This window comes from Conger conger, chromosome 8, assembly GCF_963514075.1.
Source record: "Conger conger chromosome 8, fConCon1.1, whole genome shotgun sequence".
Lineage (NCBI taxonomy): Eukaryota > Metazoa > Chordata > Actinopteri > Anguilliformes > Congridae > Conger > Conger conger.
This window is the reverse complement of record NC_083767.1, coordinates 32,009,879-32,031,547: the sequence shown is the minus strand read 5'-3', so window position 1 is coordinate 32,031,547 and position 21,669 is coordinate 32,009,879. Positions and strand designations below refer to the sequence as shown.

Genomic DNA, 21,669 nt, shown 5'->3' with positions numbered 1-21,669 from the left:
TTTTCCCTTCAGGAGGTGAAATGCATGTTCAATAGGGTTAAGGTCTCGTATTTGACTTACCCAGTCTATAACCTTCCACTTTTTCTCCCTAATGAAGTCCTTTGTTGTGTTTTGGGTCATGATGAAGGTCCTCCCAATTAGTTAGAATTAATCCCGCTGCTACCATCATGAGTTACATCATCAATAAAGATTAGTGAACCCACTCCAGAAGCAGCCATGCAAGCCCAAGCAGCTCTCTAAGTCTTCTTTGAACGGTTGAATGAGATACCTTCACCCCTGCGGAGATTGTTTGTGATGTCACTGACTGATGTTTTGGGGTTTTTCTTCACAGCTTTCACAATGTTTCTGTCATCAACTGCTGTTGTTTTCCTTGGTCGACCTGTTCGATGTCTGTTGCTCAGTATGCCAGCGGTTTCTTTCTTTTTCAGGACATTCCAAGTTGTTTTCCACGCTATCCCCAATGCTTGGATTTCTCCTCTTTTCTAAGCTTCAAAATGGCTTTTTTCCCAAAGACATAACCCAAAAACATACATACATAAAATATACATGCAGAACTATTTACTGTTTAACCAATCAATCTAATGGGACACATGGGCAACACCTGTCAGTCACATGTTCCAAAACTATCGCTAACCTAAAAATGGGGTGTTTTCATACAGAAGGTGATATGTTCTAACTTGTTTAACAAACCTACATATAGATACCAGGAAATAAAGGTGAAATTCAGATCTGTCATCTCATGTACATCTTTTGAACCCAAACTCTATTGTCTTCAGTATATAGCAAAAACAAAGGAATTGACCTTGCTGTTCCAATACTTTTGGAGGGGACTGTATCAAGGGTGCCAAATTAATTCTGGAGCCCACTGTGTGTATATAGCCCTATATAGGATGAAATGGAAAACAAGATGTTGAGGAAACCAGAAACAACGAGAGTTGGCGTATTTTTCAGTAAAATATTACAAGAAGGTAAACCACCTGAGACTGCCGTGCATTAAAGAAAATGAAAGCGAGAATATAAAGTGGAGGTAGGCTGACAGAAAAGTGTGAACGACCAAGACTGAGTACTGTTTAACGCATGCAAAACAATCCGCGATGAGGGTGTTGCTGCAGTATGCTCCGTTAGAGGCAGAGGGGTTAAAGGAGACTAACATACATAATGTTAGTCTCCTTTGTAGATGCAGTGCAAGAAATTAATTGGACGGCGGACAACTTTGCGTCTGGCACACACACGTTTAAAACGGGAAAGGTGGGCCTTAAACCCGTGTATTTCTTATAAGTGACCTTCCTGCGATTCTCTTGCTTTCTTTTTGTTTCTCTTCATGCATTTCTCTTCAAATATTTCTCGCTGCGTTTTTCTTGTTTCTCGGAGAATGTTGTAGCTATTGTGTGCAGAGAGAAAGCGAGAGGGAGGGGAAACAGTTTCACACCATGCACCCTACTTCCTTCAGCTTGAGTTTTCTTGTCATTTAAGTTTTTCTCCATTCCCCCCCTCTAATGCACGATGACGGTAAGGCAATGGCTCTCTTTGTTAGCATAAAGCGATGGTTTTCATAGTGAGGCTATTTGCAATTTGTTTACGAATAGTTTTAGTTATACTTACAGTAATACATACGAAATAGTTGAAATGTAAACATTTTACGTTTTGCAATAATTTCAACAATTACATGAATGTGTGTTATGATAATTCGCTTTGTACACTCACGCCACAGAGTCAAGTGCGTAAAATCGTCTACGGTTACAAACTCCAGTATATTGTCGGATGTAGTGGTAGCACGAAACATTTACCGAGACATGGATTCTTAATTTATTTCATTATTAATTCGTGTTTATTTTTTGGAAGTATCTGTACTGCGGTTAGTGTTAATAATGCATTTTAAATACTAAATTGAATTCACTCTTCATGATAATTGCCCTTCCTATCGCAGTAAATTGCCACGGATTGTTCATATAGGCTAGTATACAGTGCGTTTATATTATATAATTATATCAGCTGCAATTTCAAGTCTCTGCTTATGAGCTGGGTTGGAACTGGAATAAGCGACATTTATCAGATCGGATGAAAATAAACACATTCCCTTAAATTGGAGCCGTTTTCATTTTTGGACAAACGGCTTCATAGAAAATAAAATGTCAATTCAAGTGTGCCAAGCGTATCTTTTCAGAAATCGAGCAAAAGTAAGATTTAAATTAAATGTATGATTTAACGCACATAAGCTGCAAGCTCGTCCCAAGCCTCTCTCAACGGTTGGTTGCTTATTTGCTATCAAATAATTATTTGTCTCAATTTATTACAATTATTTTATTTGATCAACAATAGGAAATCTCAAAGTATTCAATACCATCAGGTGTAGCAATAAGATAAGACGTGAAATGCAACTCTTTTATATGCACACAAAATGTCCCCATTTACGGAAAATAAATACATTTTAATATGCATTTCTGGTCCAAAAAATTGGCAGTTTCAGATAAACGGAAATGTATTTCCAATGTATGTGAAATGTGCAGTAAATGTTCAGTGCATTTATCAAACATATTTCTAAATAGTATTCCAAATGTATTTCAAAATGCAATGCAATACATTTTCTTGCATATTTATTGCACTTGGAATACTATTTAGAAATGTGTTTATGTGCATAGAACATTTACCGCACATTTCACATGCATTAAAAATACATTAATAATTATATTAAACTGCCAATTTTTACATATTTAAAAATGTTTTTTTTTTCATGTGGGTATTCCTATGAATATTCACGGAATTACGCAAATTTGATCATTTAAACAATCTTGAATAGCAGCTGTTATTACAACACAGTAGTTAACAGTAGTTTACCTTTTTTGTGTACTTTGTGAATAAAACATATTTTTCTAAATTGAATTTATTATTTAATCTGGGGTGGAGAAAGACGGTGTGTGGTTACCTGCTAATGGATTATTTAGATCACTGGCAAACTTGACTGAAAACAGGTCAAGACCAGTAATCAATTTTAGGGGATGTTTTCTGCCTGGTCAGTTTTGAGCTCAGCATCCACCTTTTGTCAATTAAGAATCTTCATTGTCAAAAAAAAAAGAAAATGCAACTAAACATGTAGCTGTAAATATAGATGTAATGCATCCCACAGAAATAAATGAGACAGATCTTTCTGCAGGATGCATTACTTGATTTCTGATTTCTTGCTTTCTTATGAAATCTTCCTGAATAATATTTTTTTTGTTGATCATATTTTATGTTTCTCATCAGGTGAAATATAGACCTGTGAACTCAGTAATAATGGTGAGGGAGGTGACCTTGGTTCTTGCACTGCTGTTTATCTGTACAGGTAAGTGTCAAAATATTTTACTTTTGCACAACTAATAAAAATCAGTGAGACAATTATTATCAGTATTGGGTGTAACCATAACAAGCATTAAAAAAAGCCAAATTGATTATGATAAGGGCCTTGTTTTTTCCTTCCCACCACCACCCTGCTCCCCCTCTTGGGAGATCAACATAATGTTTATTTGTCATTATATTTCATACAAATGATGTCTGAGGGAAGGGTATTACAAAAATATAAAAGAAGTTAAGCAAACAAACTGTGATGAAACGAGACAAAACCAAAGAGATTAAAAAAGATACAGTCCCCTCAAAAAGTATTGGAACAGCAAGATATTTTTACTTGTATAGGTATTGTTGTTTTTATTGGCTGTTGTATTCTAGCTGCCAACTGTGGTATGCTAGTTTGAAAGTTGATTGTACTCTTCAAGGGTTCTGATTTTCTGTATGTTTACACTAGGACTCGAAACTGTACTGTCCTCTCAGGTCCTCTTTGCACTTGTTCTTGTGTTTGATTTGCACTTTGTTGTACGTCGCTCTGGATAAGAGCGTCTGCTAAATGCCATGTAATGTAATGTAAGTCCAATTTGTTTTTTTGCAGTACACTGAAAACATTTGGGGTTCAGATAATAAGATGAGACAAGAGTTCAGAATTTAATTGGATCAAGCCTGTGACCCATTGACATCACCAAACTTTGCATTCTTCTTTTTGTTCCCCAGGTTTCTACTGCAGCCTCTTTCAGTTGTTGTTTGTTTTGGCTGGTTTTCCCTTCAATCTCCTCTTCAGGGGGTGAAATGCATGCTCAATAGGATTAATGTCTGGTGATTGACTTGGCCAGTCTAAAACCTTCCACTTTTCAAAGTCCTTTGTTGTGTTTTGGGTCATTGTCTTGATGCATGATGAAGTTCCTCTTAATTAGTTTGGACGCATTTCTCCATAAGTTGGCAGACAGAATGTTTTTGTAGACAATCTTAATCATCAATTAACATTAGTGAGCTTACTCCAGAAGCAGCCATGCAAGCTGCTCTGTAAATCACAGGTATCACAGGGCAAGGGTGATACCTTCACCCTTGCCCTGTGGAGATTGTTTGTGATGTCACTGACTAATGTTTGGGGTTTTTCTTCACAGTTCTCACAATGTTTCTGTCAACAACGATCGATTTCCCCTCTTCTCTAAGTGTTAAAATGGCTTGCTTTTCTCCCAAAGACAGTTCTCTGGTCTTCATGTTGGTTTATCTTTTCTGACACATATGCAGTAGTCACAGGCAAAACCCTAGGTTAAAACCAAGAGTAGACATTCAGAACTATTTATTGTTTAACCAATCAATCTAACGGTACACATCTGGGCAACAAGAAACACCTGTCAGTCACATGTTCCAATACTATTGCTAACCTAAAAATTGGTTGTTTTGATACAAAAGGTGATATGTTCTAAGTTATAAGTAACAAATCTAGATAAAAATAAAAGGAAATAAAAGCTGAAATTAAGATTTTTCATCTCACGTACATCTTTTGACCTCAAACTCAATTATCTTCTGTGTATAGCAAAAACAAAGGAATTGACCTTGTGTTCCAATACTTTTGGAGGGGACTGTATCAAGGGTGCCAAATTAATTCTGGAGCCCACAGTGTGTATATAGCCCTATATAGGATGAAATGGAAAACAAGATGTTGAGGAAACCAGAAACAACGAGAGTTGGCGTATTTTTCAGTAAAATATTACAAGAAGGTAAACCACCTGAGACTGCCGTGCATTAAAGAAAATGAAAGCGAGAATATCAATTATCTTCAGTGTATAGCAAAAACAAAGGGAATGTATAAGAAGATATAGCTTTTGGTGATGGGTGCAGTAATAGACATATACAGACTAGGCAAACATAGGCGACAGACATGTAGAGCAAATTGCTAAATTAAGAAGGTTGGATTGAATGGAAATCATAAGAGATGAAAAAATAATGGATTCCATGTTTGTTCAAAGTGGTGTAATTGGTTGTTGATAGGGGCAGTCCTTTTTTCCATTGATACATGATGTTGAGTGAAGGTCCATCGTGTAATGCTTTTTTTTTTTTTTCTTCTTGTTTTCCAGTTGAGGAGGATGGTTTTCTCTTCCATAGTTATGGCAATGAGTGTGATTTGGATGAGGTAACTGGGGATAGTGGTTGTTCATATGTCTCATAGTAGACAGAGAGGTGCAGAGAGTACAATTTGGCAGCCTAAAAGATGGTGCATTTTGTTTTGTGTGATGTGTGTTCTGTGTTTTATTCTATATTGAATAAGTTGCAAGTCAGTACTGGTAGTCATTGAAAATGTGTCTTTGCATATGGGCAGTAATGTCAACAGTAATGTCAACCTGAGCATTAAAAAAAAAACGTACTTCCTAATTACACTTATTATGTCCCAAACAGTTGATTGTGACCATTTTGAATTCTGATAAAAAGACTAACAAGAAAATGCTTAAAAATGTATTTATTAGTCCCATTAGCATTGAAATAATGCTATTTGGTGGCCATCAAAACTGACATTCAGAACCATTTCAAATGACAACAAATGTGTTATGAGAAAATTTGATTGGGAAGTAGATCGCCAAACAATGTGCATTTCAGATGTGTCACATCCATAACGCAATGGCATCACATCCATAACACTGGTATCAAAATCAAGACAAAGAAATACATTTTTCAAAATTGCTATTTTTATGTTCAGCCAAGCTTCCTGCATTGGAATATCAAACTTTCTGTATTAGATTCTAACAGTATTCACTGCATTAGAATTCACTGCATTAGAATGCATGAGTTTTTTGAAAGTGTATATTCTCCCGAAAATATTTTATTTTTGCGTCACATCCATAATGTCATTTTTTCTGGCTTAACAATATTTTTGAAATTATTTTTACCCTCAGTCAAGTGGGTGCTGTGATAATATGCAATAAGATTTTTATCATGTAAGAAGAGCAATTTTTCAGAAGGATTTTGTTTGTCATTTTGTGTCCAAATGTCACATCCATCCCACTAGAATTGCCAATATTTGGGAGAGCGATAAATCTTTTTCCCAAAAGAAAAGAGATTTTTAAATTTAAGTTGGTGATATTTAATTCATTATTTGTTGCCAATATTGTGTTCAGAACTATGTCATGAATGTGTTGTTTTGGATAATGCGCTGAAGTTCTATAATGCATTTTAGTTCCCAATCTGTGAAGTTTAGTGGTTTTCTGTAAGTATGAAGAGAGTGTTATTATTTTAATCTCGTTGCACATGGTATAATGACAATAAAGGCTTTCTATTATATTCTATTCTATTACATGATGGAGTAGTGTATTTTCATTTATTGTTTATTGTTAAAAGGATCCCCATTAGCTGTCACCAAAATGGGACGAGCTAGTCTTCCTGGGGTCCACATAAAAAAGAAATTAAAAACAAATTAAAATCACTTAACAATGATAAACTAAAAACATTGTACACATTGACATCATTATACACATCATCAGAAAAGATTCAGAATAAAGATTCAGAATAAATAATTGCATGGTGGTATTATTGAGTAAGTGACTTTATCAGCTTTCCACCAAGCTTTCAGAGCTGTCACTATGTTGATGCCTTTGAAGGAATTATTGCATTTGATGGAAGGCAATGAATAAAAGGTCTGAGATGCTGATTTCTCTGCAATGCGATCCATGAGTTGCATTGTTCAGAGGGACAGATCCAATTGATAATTGCAGCTGGTTTAGTAGAAAGTCTATAGAAATTTGGTCATTCTAGACTTCTTTGACATTTATGTTTCTACAGCAAGGTTATTTTTGCTTTTTATTTTTTCAGTAAAATATTGATATTATTGAGTCCAGGGAGTTAAACCAAATGGGAGGTGATGAGTTGGGATCATTGAAAAAAGATAATTTATTTGAGGTAAAATTATCATTTGATAGTTGCTATTCTGCCTATGAGAGATAATGGTAGATTTATCTATCCATGTAGGCTTCTATGGTTTAGAGCAGTGGACTGAAACTTAGATGGGCCAGGTCTGACAGTTAGGTCTAAATATTTATATGAAGATATCTGCCAGCGGATAAATGAATGGGTGGTGTTTGGGCTGTCAAATTCCAACTCTCTTTGCTAATTGGTATAGTGGATTTAGACCAATTGATGGAATAATTTTATATTTTGGAAAATGCATTTATTAGTTTTATGGCTCCAAAAGCAAGTTCCTGTCATGCAGAGAGCAGGAGTTTCCAGTAACTTTATGTAATGTTTTTTCTGCATCAAGTGAGACAATGATTGTTTCTATTTTTCTCAGTTGCGTGGTGTATGACTTTGAACAATCTGTGTGTATTATTGTATGAGTGCCTTCCTTTGATTAATCTGGCCTGGTTGGGGTGAATTAGGAGTGGCATAGCAGTTCCAATTCTATCTAAAGAGGTCAAATGATTTGCCCAAAATGTTTGACAAATTCAGCAGGGAAGCTGTCTGGGCCTGGAGCTTTATTATTAGGCATTTGATTAAGTGCTTTATGTTCTTATGGTAATGGTCTATCAAATGAGTCAGCTTGATCATCAGGAGGTAAGAGCAATTGTCTGGCAGTCGGAGGGTTGCTGGTTCCATCCCGCCCTGGGTGTGTGGAACGATTTACCATTTTTTCTTAGTTTTGGAAAATGTCTAGAAAAGTGTTTGTTATTTAAGTCAGATTCATTGTTTGATGAGTATAGTTTATTGTAAAAAGCCTTGGATCTCTTGTGGTGAATGTATGGTCTCCCCTGCTGTATTCTTCATGACTGAAATGACTGTTTTTTCTTCTTCTTTTTTCTGTTGTAGTTGGTTTGCAAGTCTTGTTTTTGTTATTATGACATTATGTATTATGACATGTTTTCTTAGTTCACTGAAATTATATTGTGTGGGATAACTTGCACATTTTTAAATTCTTTAACTTTTTGTTAAATGATTTTCCATTTCTTGCTCTTATAATGAAACGAGTATGAGATTATTCGTCCACGTAATACTTTTTTTCTCACTGAAAAGATTTTACGATTTTGACTGGATACAGATTATTGTAGCGGTGGCTGGTACGCTTAGAAACACAATGGAGCGAAGTCACAACACAAATCCCCCTTCAAATTTGAGGACCAATAATCACCAAAAATGAGAAACTAAATTGTGCTCTGAAAAAAGGAATTGATGCAACAAAAAAAAACCTTGAGACTTGCTGAGACTTAAGCCGTTAAAACAGGACTTAGTTTGTGTGATGAACTGCTTTCCGTCTATGGGATGTAGCTGCAACCTACAGTGTGAAGGTAGTTTTCCCATTACTAAAATGTAGCAATGTTGCTTATCACTGCTCTGCTATAGAATCAGATGTGTGTCAAAATTCTGAAACAAAACATTATTTCAAGTATCACTTGTATCACAGTGTTTTTCCATTTTCTTCTAAGATTTAAGGTCTTCTTGAAATCAATATTTTAGCAATATTTATGCTCTGAATCAGAAATATTTTATTTGATAATTCTGACACAAATCTGATTCTGTGGTAAGCAAAAGTAGCTGCTACATCTTAGTAATGGGCAAACTACCACCACACATCAAGACTACCTTCCACAGATGGCCCTATGTAGCTGTGCTGTCAGGGCAATATGCATTTGAAAAACTTTTTTGAAGATGGTAAAATTTGAAAGCACTCTAACCTTAACAGATTCCAGAATTTCAAGGAATCGTTACCAACAAAAACTGAACACGCAGATAAAAAAATAATTGTTTCCAGAGCGTAGCATTCATTCATTCATTCATTCATTATCCTAACCCGCTTATCCTGAACAGGGTCGCAGGGGGGCTGGATCCTACCCCAGCATACATTGGGCAAAAGGCAGGAATACACCCTGGACAGGTCACCAGTCCATCACAGGGCACACACACCATTCACTCACACACTCACACACTCACACCTACAGGCAATTTAGACTCTCCAATCAGCCTAACCTGCATGTCTTTGGACTGTGGGAGGAAACCGGAGTACCCGGAGGAAACCCATGCAGACAATGCAAACTCCGCACAGAGAGGAGTAAGAGTGCTGGGATAAGAGTGCTTTGCAATGGACACATTACAGAATGAATCAAAAAACCAGTGAGCTATTCCCACCTTGGATAATTTGGGAAAAACCACAACATTATTCCCCACCCACTAATTATGCATTTTGTTGTACGTCGCTCTGGATAAGAGCGTCTGCTAAATGCCATGTAATGTAATGTAAAAGATGAACTCCTGGTGACGCAGCCTGTAGAGCACTGACCGCATGCTCATTGTGAGCCGCGACGTTGTCGGTTCGAATCCGACCGTCTGACATTTGTTGCATGTCTTCTCCTCTCTCTCGCTCCCATTCTTCCTGTCTCTCTATACTATATACTGTCCAATAAAGCTGAAAAAGAAGAAAGAAAAAAATTTCTTCAAAAAAAAAAAAAGATGAACTCCTGAGCATTGTGTTCATTTAATTTTGGCTTGAATTAGTTGAAAAGGTGAATTATCTGTGTAATTAACCTGCTTTAATTGATCAATTGAGTACTGATTAACAAAGATATGCAGTGAGCTCCACAATGTTTGGGACAAAAACATTATTTTTGGTTCTGTACTTCTCGATTTTAGATTTGTAATCAAACAATGTAGTTAAAGTGCAGATTTTCAGCTTATATTTATTTATTTTTTGTATTATTTTTATGCATTTGGTTTCACCATGTAAACATTTGAGAACTTTTTATACATAGTCCCCCCATTTCAGGGCACCATAATGCTTGAGATGTACTTAGAAAGTAGTCAGGTTTAGTACATTGTCACATTCCTTTGCATGCAATGACAGCTTGAAGTCTGTGACCAACAGGCATTATACCAGGCACTGAGTACCTTCTCTGGCGATGCTCTGCCAGGCCTTTACTGCAGCCATTTTCAGCTCCTGCTTGTTTTGGTTGTTAGTTGCCTTAAGTTTTCTCTTCAGCATATGAAATGCATGTTCAATTGAATTTGGGTTGGGTTATTGACTTGGCCAATTGAGAATTCTCCAGTTTTTGCTTTGAAAAACTTGTTTGTTGCTCAGCAGTATGTTTGGGAACATTGTCTTGCTGTAGGATGAAGCTGAAAAATAATGGAGCTCACTGTACCTGCTTGTCCTCCAGGTTTCTGGGACCGGTACTGAGAAGTGACAATCATCCTCTTCTCATAACAGGTGCCCACCCCTCTGCCGCCCCATGCCCAACGCAGCAAGCATGCCCCAACATCACTACCTGTGCACCGTACGTTCCTGTCACCTCCCCCCTGGCCACTTTGCCTGCCCCTCCTGCACCCCCGGTTTTGGGGCTCCTGAAGGTGAAAGGTGACAGCAGCACTTGCAGGGGCATGGTTTACCTGGGGCTGAATGGCTCATATGGCCTTCCACTCTGCAGTGACAGTGCCCAGAGAGTCCCCAGGGGGACCTTGTGCAGGCAGCTCGGGTGTGGAGGGTACCATCAGCAAAGCGAGACCCAGAGACACATTGAGGGGTACTACATCCATGGTAATGGTAGTCTGGAAACCAGCACCTGCAGAGCACTAGAGATTCATTGCAAAGGTGAGCATGTGTGTTTGTGTTTGGACAAAGGGAACTAAATTACTATTTAAGTTATTTAATGAAAGAGGTTATCAAACGGCCATATCGCCCCTGTAAAAAAGGAAATGCCCCCTCAATCTTAATAGCTGGTTGCACCACCTTTAACAGCAATAACTGCAATCAGGCGCTTCCTATATAAATCTTTCACATTGCTGTGGAGGAATTTTAGTCAACCTTTATTGCAGAACTGCTTTAATTCAAACAAAGCTCTAGAATTTAATAAATGCAATGGGCTCCAGAACTATTGGCACTCTTAATAAAAAATTTAAAAAAGACTGCATGTTATGAACAACACAGATAGTAATCTAGCTGTTATGGTCAAACATATGGGAAAACAATATACTTTTATTTCAATACATTCACTCTCATATTTCAATCATTTCTCATTCATCTACTTTTTTCTGGAAAATGTAGGTGTGGAGATTCCGAATAAATTGTTGGCTGTATTTGGTCCTGTGACATATTGTATAAAATATTACCTAGATAGTAGAAGGGTTTCTTTTTGAGTTAACATTACTGGGAAAAGTAGACTTAGGTAAAAGCCACCACAGAGTTGTATATGTATCGGAAACACTGCACTGGTCACAGTGTAGAATAGCTTGCCTGGGAATGTAGTGGTGGCAGAAACACTGGGGGTTTTCCCGACCAGGCTTGATACAGTGCTAGATACTATTTTGTTTTTTGGGCGAACTAAGAAGTAGGTACACGTTAATGGTAGGAGAAGGCAAGCATTGCTGGGCTGAATGGCGTGTTCTCGTCATTATGTTTTGTTATGTTTTCCCAGACCGAGGGGTGTCAAAGGCCAAAGAATGGTTCTGGGTCTAAAAGTCCCAGAGCTAACCTTGTCATGTTCCAGAGACAATGAGCAACTTTCTTCTTTGTCCATTGTCCATTGATTGGAGTGCCTTTTGGCTTTTATGGCATCCAGTGCTTCCATCTCCTGAAAATTGGGCACTGTAGAGCTGGAAACTGGAAGAGTGTCCAGTTTTTGTTGTCCTTACACTAGTACCAAGTCAAGAGGCACCACGTTTCATGATGATTGCCCATTACTAAGCCTGTCAAATGGACTTTGATATCAAATTGGCTGATGGCAAACAACAACAATTGGCTGCCACAACTACATTTTTTGTGGGTGCGGCCAATTATACAATAACAGCTATAGCTTGTGAATGCTTTTGTCTCATCAAATTTGGTAAGCGAGTGCAATAGGTGATACTGCAGAAGCACACATATTTTGCCAATAGGTGGCACGATAAGAAGCTAAAAGCTAAATCTATCCAAACATTTGAGCAATCAAATTGAAACCGTCTCCAATTGCATGTGAAATTATTAAGTCATTTTGAAAAAATATATCACTTGTCAGTGGGCATGTGAGAGCTTTAGTAATGGCAGGTCATAATGCAGCTTGTATGTTACGGAATATCATTTTCTTACCAGTCATCCAACAGGCGGCCTGTAGCGTAGGGGTGTAGCCACAATAAGATCCGCATAGCCCTTGGGCCCTTGAGCAAGGCCCTTAAGCCCTTGTCTCCTGCCTAGTCTAATCAACTGTCTGCCAAATGCCATTAATGTAATGAAATGTGTCTTTGTAGCTTGAAAATTCATAATTGTTGCTTTCTGCTCTTAATGTGATTTTACTTTTTTTATTTTTTATATTGTTATTATGATTAGTACAAGTAATAATACTAGTCTTAACAAGAATAATACTGTCTCTTCAGCTCCTGGTGACAGCAGGGAGCTGAAGGTGTATAAGGTGGTGACTTGGTTGCTACTGGGACTTTTCCTCTTCTTTCTCCTGGTCAGGATTGCTCCTCATATGTATAGCTTCATCTGCAAGAGATGTGAGTCCCTCCCCTGCTCATACACTCACACAGCAGTTCATTTATCCAAGCCTTACTATACCACTCCAACCTGGCTGAAGTAAACTTAACCCCTTAACCTCTTTTTTTCATGGAGCAATTTTCAATCACTATGGTAACAGGATATACCGTTTTAAAGTGGAAAACATTCACAGTTCTAGCTGTATAGCCAATTATAAGATGCCAGTGCTTAAGCAACAACAGTTCCTTATATTGTAACATGTGGGAGGCAAAACAAACATGGAGGGACCTCGCCTTTTGGAAATGCACATACTTCAAGAAATAAGGTAATGTCAGTGTCCTTTTCAAGGCAAGGGTCCAGCGAACCGAATGCATTATAGTTTCAAATTCTAAAAATCTAACTCAGAGAAAAGTTGATAGATTTTGAGATTTAATGCCGAAAAAGGTTGACATTTTACAACCAAATAATTATTTTAAAATAGAGGACTTCCATTGGAGGACTTCCAAGGAATCTCTGGTCTGAGTCAATATTTCTGAGGCAGACAGGGGAAACACCTTTCACTCCACAATAGAGGGCATTTTCAATGATGTGACCCAATTGTATATCGGTGAGCATCTAATTACATTCTCAAAATATTTTATTATTATTCAGTATGCTTATAAATAAGGAGCCAGCCTTTTTGAATAATAAATAGCATGAGAAATTGTGAATGTGTTTGACTTGTGTTTGATGGTTCGGGGCAGCCTGTTGCGTAGTGGTTAAGTTAAATTAATGGGACACGCAAGGTCAGTGGTTCTAATCCCGGTGTAGCCGCTGTAAGATCCGCATAGCCGTTGGGCCTTTGAGCAAGGCCCTTAACCCTGCATTGCTCCAGGGGAGGATTGTCTCCTGCTTAGTCTAATCAACTGTACGTCGCTCTGGATAAGAGCGTCTGCCAAATTCCAATAATGTAATGTAATGTTTTGTAAATGCCTACCATGCTGTTTTGTAAATGGCTAACTGTGTAACCAATACTGCTTATTCCACTATACAGTTGGGGCTGTATCTTATTTATGAAAAAATAAATAATAAATACTGACAAAAACGTAATTGCATTTTTAAACTTTATTTTGGGCCATCTTAAATAGTTCCAATAAATATCAACATTGTAAGTCAGATAATTAAATTAAATATTTACATTTACATTGTGCTCACAGATGTCCAGCAATCTGTTGTTAAAGCCGCGAAGGCTACGTCCAGGGCAGGCATGCTGGTCAATTGCGTGTCATTTTTCTAAATGCATTGGTAAATATTTGAATTCTTCATGTTTTCATCCCTCTTCCCTATGACTTCTGCCTTACCGACTTGATAGGCATGAAATGTGTCCAATTGTCACATTTTAAGTAGAGGGTTTAAGTAGCCCGGTTAGGGGAGTGTGACACATGACAAATGGCATGCATAAACATTCTCATGAAGGAATTACAGTGCACCCAGACGTCCCATTGCTAGTGTGAACCCCTTTGATCTGTGGTTCCTGTAATATCCTACTTAAGCATCAATATTAACACCTAATGAGTGAGTGCATGTATATCTATGTGTACCTGCATTTCTGCGTGTCTGTGTGAGGTGTGGGTGTGTGTTTGTGGATGTGTATACAAAATGAAGGTAAACCAAGAACCACTTTGAGTAAAACAGTTAATGTGATATGATGAAATCTAAAAGGCTAAAACCCGACAGTGCTTAATCTAATGTAATTTACTGTGTGTGCATCTGTGTTTTTGGACCCCTTGAAAATCAGATTATTATTCTCAAGGGGCTATCCTTCAATAAATACATTTTCGTAGGCGTGTGTCTGTGTGTGTCAGCGTGTAATTGTACTCATTCTTGTGCAGTGTAATTGTGCTGTGCTGTGTGGGTGTGTGCGTGTGTGTGTGAATTGCAGTCTCTCTTTGTGTAGGTGTGCATGCTTGTGTGTATGAGTGGTTGTGCCTGTGTAATTGCACTCTGTGTAATTGCATTCTGTGTGCATGTGTGTATGTGCATGCATTTATGTGTATTTTTTTCCATATGTGTGTAATTTTAATGTCTCTGTGCTGCTGTGCTAGATCGGAGTTCCACATGGATTGGACCCGCACAGAGCCAGAGTGGTGAGTCAGCAGCAACAGCCTGTTGCCCCTCTCTTCCCTGGGTGCATCCCTTTATTGTCCACTCCAGCTTCCTTTACTCCACTCCCCGACTACCTCACCTCCACTACAGCGGAAATATGTTGAGCAAAGGAGTGGAGTTAAAGAGTGGAGCAAAGGAGTGAGATAGATATTCCCATAGCCCATTTAAAGCTACAAAATACAGTCCTCTCCAAAAGTACTGGAACAGCAAGGCGAAGAGTTCAGAATTTCAGCTTTTATTTCCTGGTATTTACACCTAGAGATTGTTTGTGATGTCACTGATTGATGTGTTGGGATTTTTCTTCACAGCTGTCACAACGTTTCTGTCATCAACTGCTGTTTGTTTCCTTGGTTAACCTGTTCAATCAGTACGCCAGCGGTTTCATTCTTTTTCAGGACATTCCAAGTGGTTGTACAAGTTATGCCTAGTGCAAAGACACTGATTGATTTTCCCTCTTTTCTAAGCTTCAAATCGGCTTGATTTTCTCCCAAAGACAGCTCTCTGGTCTATCTTTTCTAACACAAATGCAGTCTTCCCAGGCAAAACCCAAGGCTAAAACCAACAGTGGACATTCAAAACTATTTATTGTTTAAACAATCAATCTAACATGCCACATCACAAGAAACTCTTGTCAGTCACATGATCCAATACTTTTGCTCACCTAAAAATGGGATGGTCTGATACAAAATGATATATATTCCAATCTACATAAAAGTACCAGGAAATAAAAGCTGAAATTCAGATCTGTCATCTCATGTACATATTTTGACCTCAAACTCAATTATCTTCAGTGTATAGCAAAAAACAAAGGAATTCACCTTGCTGTTCCAATACTTTTGGAGGGAACTGTAGCTTGGCATTGCGGTTCGCCTCAGGAATATGTAACCAACAACATTGGATCGAAGTAAAAATCTATACAAACATAACTATTTACCAATGCGTCCAATCTGAGCTCTTGTCAGTTTCATCTCACATACGTTAATTCAGAAACATTTCTATCAGTGGAGGCTCCTCTAAGACAACAGGTGAAGCAGTGCTTCAGCAAAGAAAAAAGAAGAACATGCATATCATACATAACACATTTCTTTAATGTTAAATTATCATAACAATGACTGTTCCATTTGTGATTTTGCCTCTGTTCAAAATCATGTCTGCTCTGGGAAAACAGCTCATGAGGCAAACGCATGTTTGCTTCACTAGTCCTATATATTTCAATGAGACCTTATAAGGCATGAAAGGCATTTATTGGATATTTGTAGATTTATGACGCGTTTTTAAGCCCACCCGTGAAACGTGCTTCACTCATGTCTTCTAATCATGCGCGCTCTTGTGCTCGTTCTCGACATGATGATTTACATAAAATCTAACCAATCAGAACATCACAGTTCAACTCAGTCGGCACTTGCGCCGCCATTTAAATTTTTTGAAAATGAAAAAAATTAAAATTTGTAGTAGTGGCCACTTCCACCAGAAATTAACGTCCGTTGAATGGTAGTTTTTCTCCTGAGGAATGTGGTTTATGATTATGGTTGGCTATTGGCTTTTGGCTATTAGCTAAAACACTTAATTATAGAACAGTGTTAGCTCACAATGTTCCAAACACCTATTTACGATGTTACGACGACAGCACCTGAAGCACAACTACTACAGTTTTGCACTCCGTTATGCAGGAAAACCTCTATTAAATCTTTATCTGGTTAGTCTTAATTAAAAATAGATAGTGTCTATATAAAACGATGTGTGTACGTGCCTGAACAATTTTACAAGGAACACTTCTGGCTGGGACGGATAAGCCTGCCTGGTTCGTAGTCTCTCGTTAGCAACAGCTAACCACACCACACTGTCACTGGAAGTAGGCTAATTTCTCATTTATTCCTCATGAAAGTTGCACCGTTTGTCTACATTACATTTTTATTTTTTAGGTAACTTGCTGTTCTGTTCACCTTACTCCCATGGCCTTTCCATGATAGTTCGGTAAACGTTTACATCACGGACTGTAGCTAGGCAAACTTATCGTCAATTTCCACGGGAAACGTCTGATAGGCTATTTAAAAATTATACGATTCCCACTTCTGTTATTTCCCCGATCCCCTTCAGTGGACATTGTTTTGTTTGTAGCTTTTTTAATATGTCCGTGACTTAACACTGTATGTTTTAAGTTACTTTTCCTGTTGAATCTGTTGACACAAAATACCTCACACAGACGTGGACAGCTGATAGAATGTTTACGTGACTTGTTACCGGCGATACACTGCAATTACCCGGTATTTCTTGGACTACTCTGTAAAGACGGATTCTATTGTTTAAAAAGAATCGTATAGCTTAGAAAAATTTATTTTCATTTTTGGGAAATAAAAGCTATGGCAATGCTATTCAAAATGTGACTTCTTTCCATAAAATACAAAAAAGAATAAGCACAATCAATAATGGCAAATAAATAATGGATAAAATCTGAATTATCTCCATCCCTACAGGTCAGTGGTGAGTCAGATGGCCCCCTTACAGTGTTTGTTTTTTACAATATAACACCTGATTACAATGTTACATTATTTTGTTTATTGAATATTCATAGGGGATGGATAGTTAGGTGAGTACATGACTACTTGTCATTGTATTCTGTTTTGTGTTCATCATCTAAGAGAAGGTGGTTCAATTTAAATGGCATGATCATTGTGATTGGTTGCCAATTTAATGTGGTCAGTGTTTATCACCTCAAAATGGCCCGGGTCAGCAGGTAAAGCATGGCAGTAACGGGTTTGATTTTTCACCAAACATTCTGGCCAGCAGCCGCCACTGATTTCTATAGATTAATGAAACATAGCCTAGCCTGTATGGTGCTTCATATGTTATATGTTCACATTGAAAAACAATTCTTTCCCACTGTAACAAATTTATTGGTAATACATATGTAAATGTATGTGGAAACGGTCTGTTGAATAAATTCATCCATGCATGTTCACATACTGAAATAATGGTAGCTGCCGTGCTTCTTTAGAGTCATGTTGGTTTCATGTACAAACAAATATATAAACCTGCTTCCCCATTTTAAATTACCAAATTTGTTTGTAGGATATGAGCCACAAAGACTGACATTCCGTATTCTGGGTAGGATGCAATGCGTGATAATGAAGATGGCTAAATTTGGCTAAATATATTCTCCTCCCTCTCTTTCACTCCATCACCTCTCACCTCTCTGACTTCTCCCTCTCTCCTCTTTTTCACTCTTCCTTCCTCTCTCATCTCATTCTGTCTCTCAGTGTCATTTTACAGGGTACAGGCAGGGGTCCCCCCAAACAACAGCACATCTAAGAGAACGTCCTACCCTGGTGAATATTCCAAATGTACAAACTCTTACGGTGAAGACACACTGAACGTGGCAAAACCCGCATCCCTCAATTGATTGCTTGTGGGCGTCCAACGCATTTTTTGACTGACAGTGTCATTTGTTAAATTTCAACTGGGTTCAATGTTATGTTTTCATTGTCCAGTTTAATCAAATCTAAAAATCACTAAAATATAAGATTGCATTTTATATATGGTATGAGCTGGCTATATTATTGCCTATTTTTGTGTTTTATGAGACTGTTGATAGGGATAGCCTACTTCATTCATACATTTTATTCATTTTTATATCAACTAGGTTACATTCCCACTTTATTTTTGATAATTAGAGGGACATAAAATAGCATTGTTTGATTATTGTCTGCATTGATTCGTTTAAGAAGCTTGTGGTCACCATGTTACCGTTCCTAGCCTATTGATCAGAAGAGGTCAGCCAGCCAGCCAGCTTTAGTGCTGGTATCATTACGTTTAACATGAAACTAGTGCTGATTGTTACAGCATAGCAACGTTGCTGTTCATATTGATTACAATAAGCTAGCCAGCTTTAGTGCCAGTTTTCCCTTCAATGAAATGTGAAACTCACAGGTAGCAATTCAGGCTATCGTATTAATGTCTTCCCTGACAATGCGACTTAAAAGTGGGGAACTAAAATTTGAAAGTCGGAATTGAAATCTGATTGGTTGCTGCGAGGTGGGATTGTATCGCTAGACGCCTGGAGATAAACTTTTCCCAGCTTTCTACGCCGCCCAACATCACTTGCTTGGAAAGCAACGCACCACGACCTTACCCCCCCTCCCCCATTGAAAATGAATTGAGGTGGTGCCACCGCCAGCTGAAGCCACATTCACTGTGTTTTCACTGTTATACAATCTCATACCCATTGTCACTCACATACTCACACTCTCACATATACACCCATACATATTCACACACACTCATGCATACTCTCATACATGCACATTCCCTCATACACATTCACACGCACAGTCTTATAGACTTATGCACTCTCATAACTTGCCCCATCAGTGGGTAAGTTGTCACACTATGTGGGGTAAGTTGTCACATTGGCTTTTTTCAACAAAATTAATTTAAAATTCTAAACAAAATATTACATATATCATATACATATAAATGCTGTATATAATATATTTATCAACGAACCAGCAGGCCCGGATATGGGAGGTGCTTTGCCCCCAAGCACAATTGCTGGAACCCCCACTATTGTCAGCTGTGAACCACTGCAATCGTCAACAATCCCCATGACAAACTGCTGAACACTTTTACACCCCCCCCCCCCCAACAACAGCAGATACTGTGTATCTGACTAATCGTACTTCACAGTTCTGGCACATATAAAAAGCCTGTCTGTCTTGTGTAGTCCTGGGATATGTGTAATGCTCTAAATGATATGTAGAGGGTATGGAATTATTTCTAACAATCCATTTACAATTACATTAGTACAATGAAAAGAAACTAAGGGCGTGTCTCGGGACTTGTGGACTTGAGTCCGTAAATCAAGTGTGTAAGAGAACAGTCATTTCACCGGAAGTTCTGTTCTTGTTGGACTTGGGAGGACCAAAAATTTAAGTCTGCTTCGAAGCACACTTTCCGTTCCCAATAATCATTGTGTTTTCAGAGCTGACGTCAAACAAGAATTGGAATTTTAAATATTCAATCAAATATAAACGAATGCAAGCGGTCTTGCTAAAAATGCATCAAAGCATTTTGCTAGCTAGTGTCACTGACTGGAGATGACTAACATTAGCTGCAAATAGCATGTTTTTCTCTTAATCTTAATATACATACTATGGAGCTATTTTTTACTTTATAAATAACACTATGCCAATATACACTCATTAGGTATTTACTAGACCTATTTTTTAGACTTCTACTGCTATAGCCAATCCACTTAGAGTTATGATGCGTTGTGTGTTCAGAGACACTCTTCTGCTTACCACTGTTGTAATGTGTGGTTATTTGCATTACTGTCACCTTCCTGTCAGCTTTGACCAGTCTGGCAATTCTCCTCTGACGTCTCTCATTAGCAATGCGTCTGCAGAACTGCTGCTCATTGGATTCTTTTTTTTTTTTTGCACCATTCTTTGCAAACTCTAGAGTTAGTCTAGAGACTAGTGTGCGTGTAAATCCCAGGAGATCAGCAGTTTCTGAGATACTCAAACCACCCTGTCTGCCACCAGCAATCATTCCATGGTCAAAGTCACTTAGATCACATTTTCCCCATTCTGATGATTGATGTGAACATTAACTGAAGCTCCTGACCCGTATCCACATGATTTACTACATTGCACTGCTGCCATACAATTGGCTGATTAGAAAATCACATGAATAAGTAGGTGTAAATGTTCCTAGCATTAGCTAGGTACCTTACTGTCACTTCAGTCTTACTGTCACTAGGTACCTTACTGTCGCTGCTGCTAGTCGGATGCGTTTCAGATTGCGGTCAGAAGAGTGATGACATTATAGTACAAGTGCGTCTGAAATTAACAGAATTTTTATGTTCTTGCATTATAAGTAGTTGGCTTGGTGGTGCATTTGTAACTTAACTTAAGAACACATGCAATTTTAGACACAGCCCAAGTTTCTGATGACACAATTACACAGACTTTGTTCTCCCCTTTGTACTCCGTACAAAACTATCATTTTGAACATTCATACCAGAAAAAGTACCGCTTCAAGTGTTGGAGGAATGTACAGTTTGACAACTTACCCTGTTCTTCTGTTCTAGAACATCAATACAAAACAGTGTTATTCTGTATTAACCATTTCTCACTTTCTCACACAGCACTGGAGCGATTAGCTGTAAATGCCAGTCAGGAAACATCTTCAAACCGGCACAGTGACTGTGATTCATATAACTGAATTTTCTATATTGTGCTTTGTATTTGTCATCATAATGATCAATAACATTGTTATCACTTCATTTTTGCTTTAAATTGTAAATGTTGAGACTGTAATAAAGACAAAAAAAACCCAGTAACAACCGTGTATGATTGAAAGCGATCAGAGGAATGGGAGCAAAGCTTACAGATGAAAGATGGCATTATAGGAAGACGTGATAAGGGTAAGGCAAGCTCTGCTATTTTACTTGCAGAGATGCGGTTTTCCTCTGCCGTTCACATGGCTTCCTGTGTTTGTGTTATTTTGGTCTCTTCTCTGCACACATTGTGATGTATGCCACATGTCCCAGCACTCTTGTTAACTACCTTCTCAGTATTTTGCACCCCCCGCTTTACTTTCTGTTTTTGTCATGTGTAGCACAAGAGAGCGCCACCAGCCCTGGTCCTACAGTCTGATACCAAAGAATCTGGGTGCAGTGTGCAATAAACTAATCAATCAATCAATTAAGTGCTGAGTAACAATGAAAACCAGCAGACCCTGTGGCTCTGCAGGACAATGGTTGGGGACTCTCA

The 21,669-nt window shown here is 38.1% G+C and overlaps 1 protein-coding gene across 2 annotated transcripts; it reads left to right on the top strand.

Moving 5' to 3' along the window:
• The first annotated feature begins 1,141 nt into the window (after nt 1–1,141).
• Nucleotides 1,142–21,239, top strand: LOC133135783 (uncharacterized). Of its 2 annotated transcripts, none has more exons than XM_061253058.1 (7): nt 1,142–1,248; nt 3,244–3,322; nt 10,511–10,891; nt 12,649–12,771; nt 14,836–14,877; nt 18,154–18,222; nt 21,042–21,239. In XM_061253058.1, the coding sequence occupies exons 1-7, from the start codon at nt 1,159–1,161 to the stop codon at nt 21,116–21,118; spliced, it is 861 nt and encodes a 286-aa protein (XP_061109042.1). In that variant the 5' UTR covers nt 1,142–1,158; the 3' UTR covers nt 21,119–21,239. The 2 variants fall into 2 exon arrangements, with proteins under 2 accessions (XP_061109042.1, XP_061109044.1); XM_061253060.1 differs by lacking the exon at nt 1,142–1,248 and adding an exon at nt 1,351–1,509.
• Nucleotides 21,240–21,669: the final 430 nt, after the last annotated feature.

Excerpts from the sequence above, each read along its gene's own strand:
- LOC133135783 (XM_061253058.1), top strand. The coding sequence starts at position 1,159 with ATGTTAGTCTCCTTTGTAGATGCAGTGCAAGAAATTAATTGGACGGCG. Across the intron at positions 12,772-14,835 it reads TAGCTTCATCTGCAAGAGAT|ATCGGAGTTCCACATGGATT; the intron begins GTGAGTCCCTCC and ends CTGCTGTGCTAG. Across the intron at positions 18,223-21,041 it reads TAAGAGAACGTCCTACCCTG|CACTGGAGCGATTAGCTGTA; the intron begins GTGAATATTCCA and ends TTTCTCACACAG.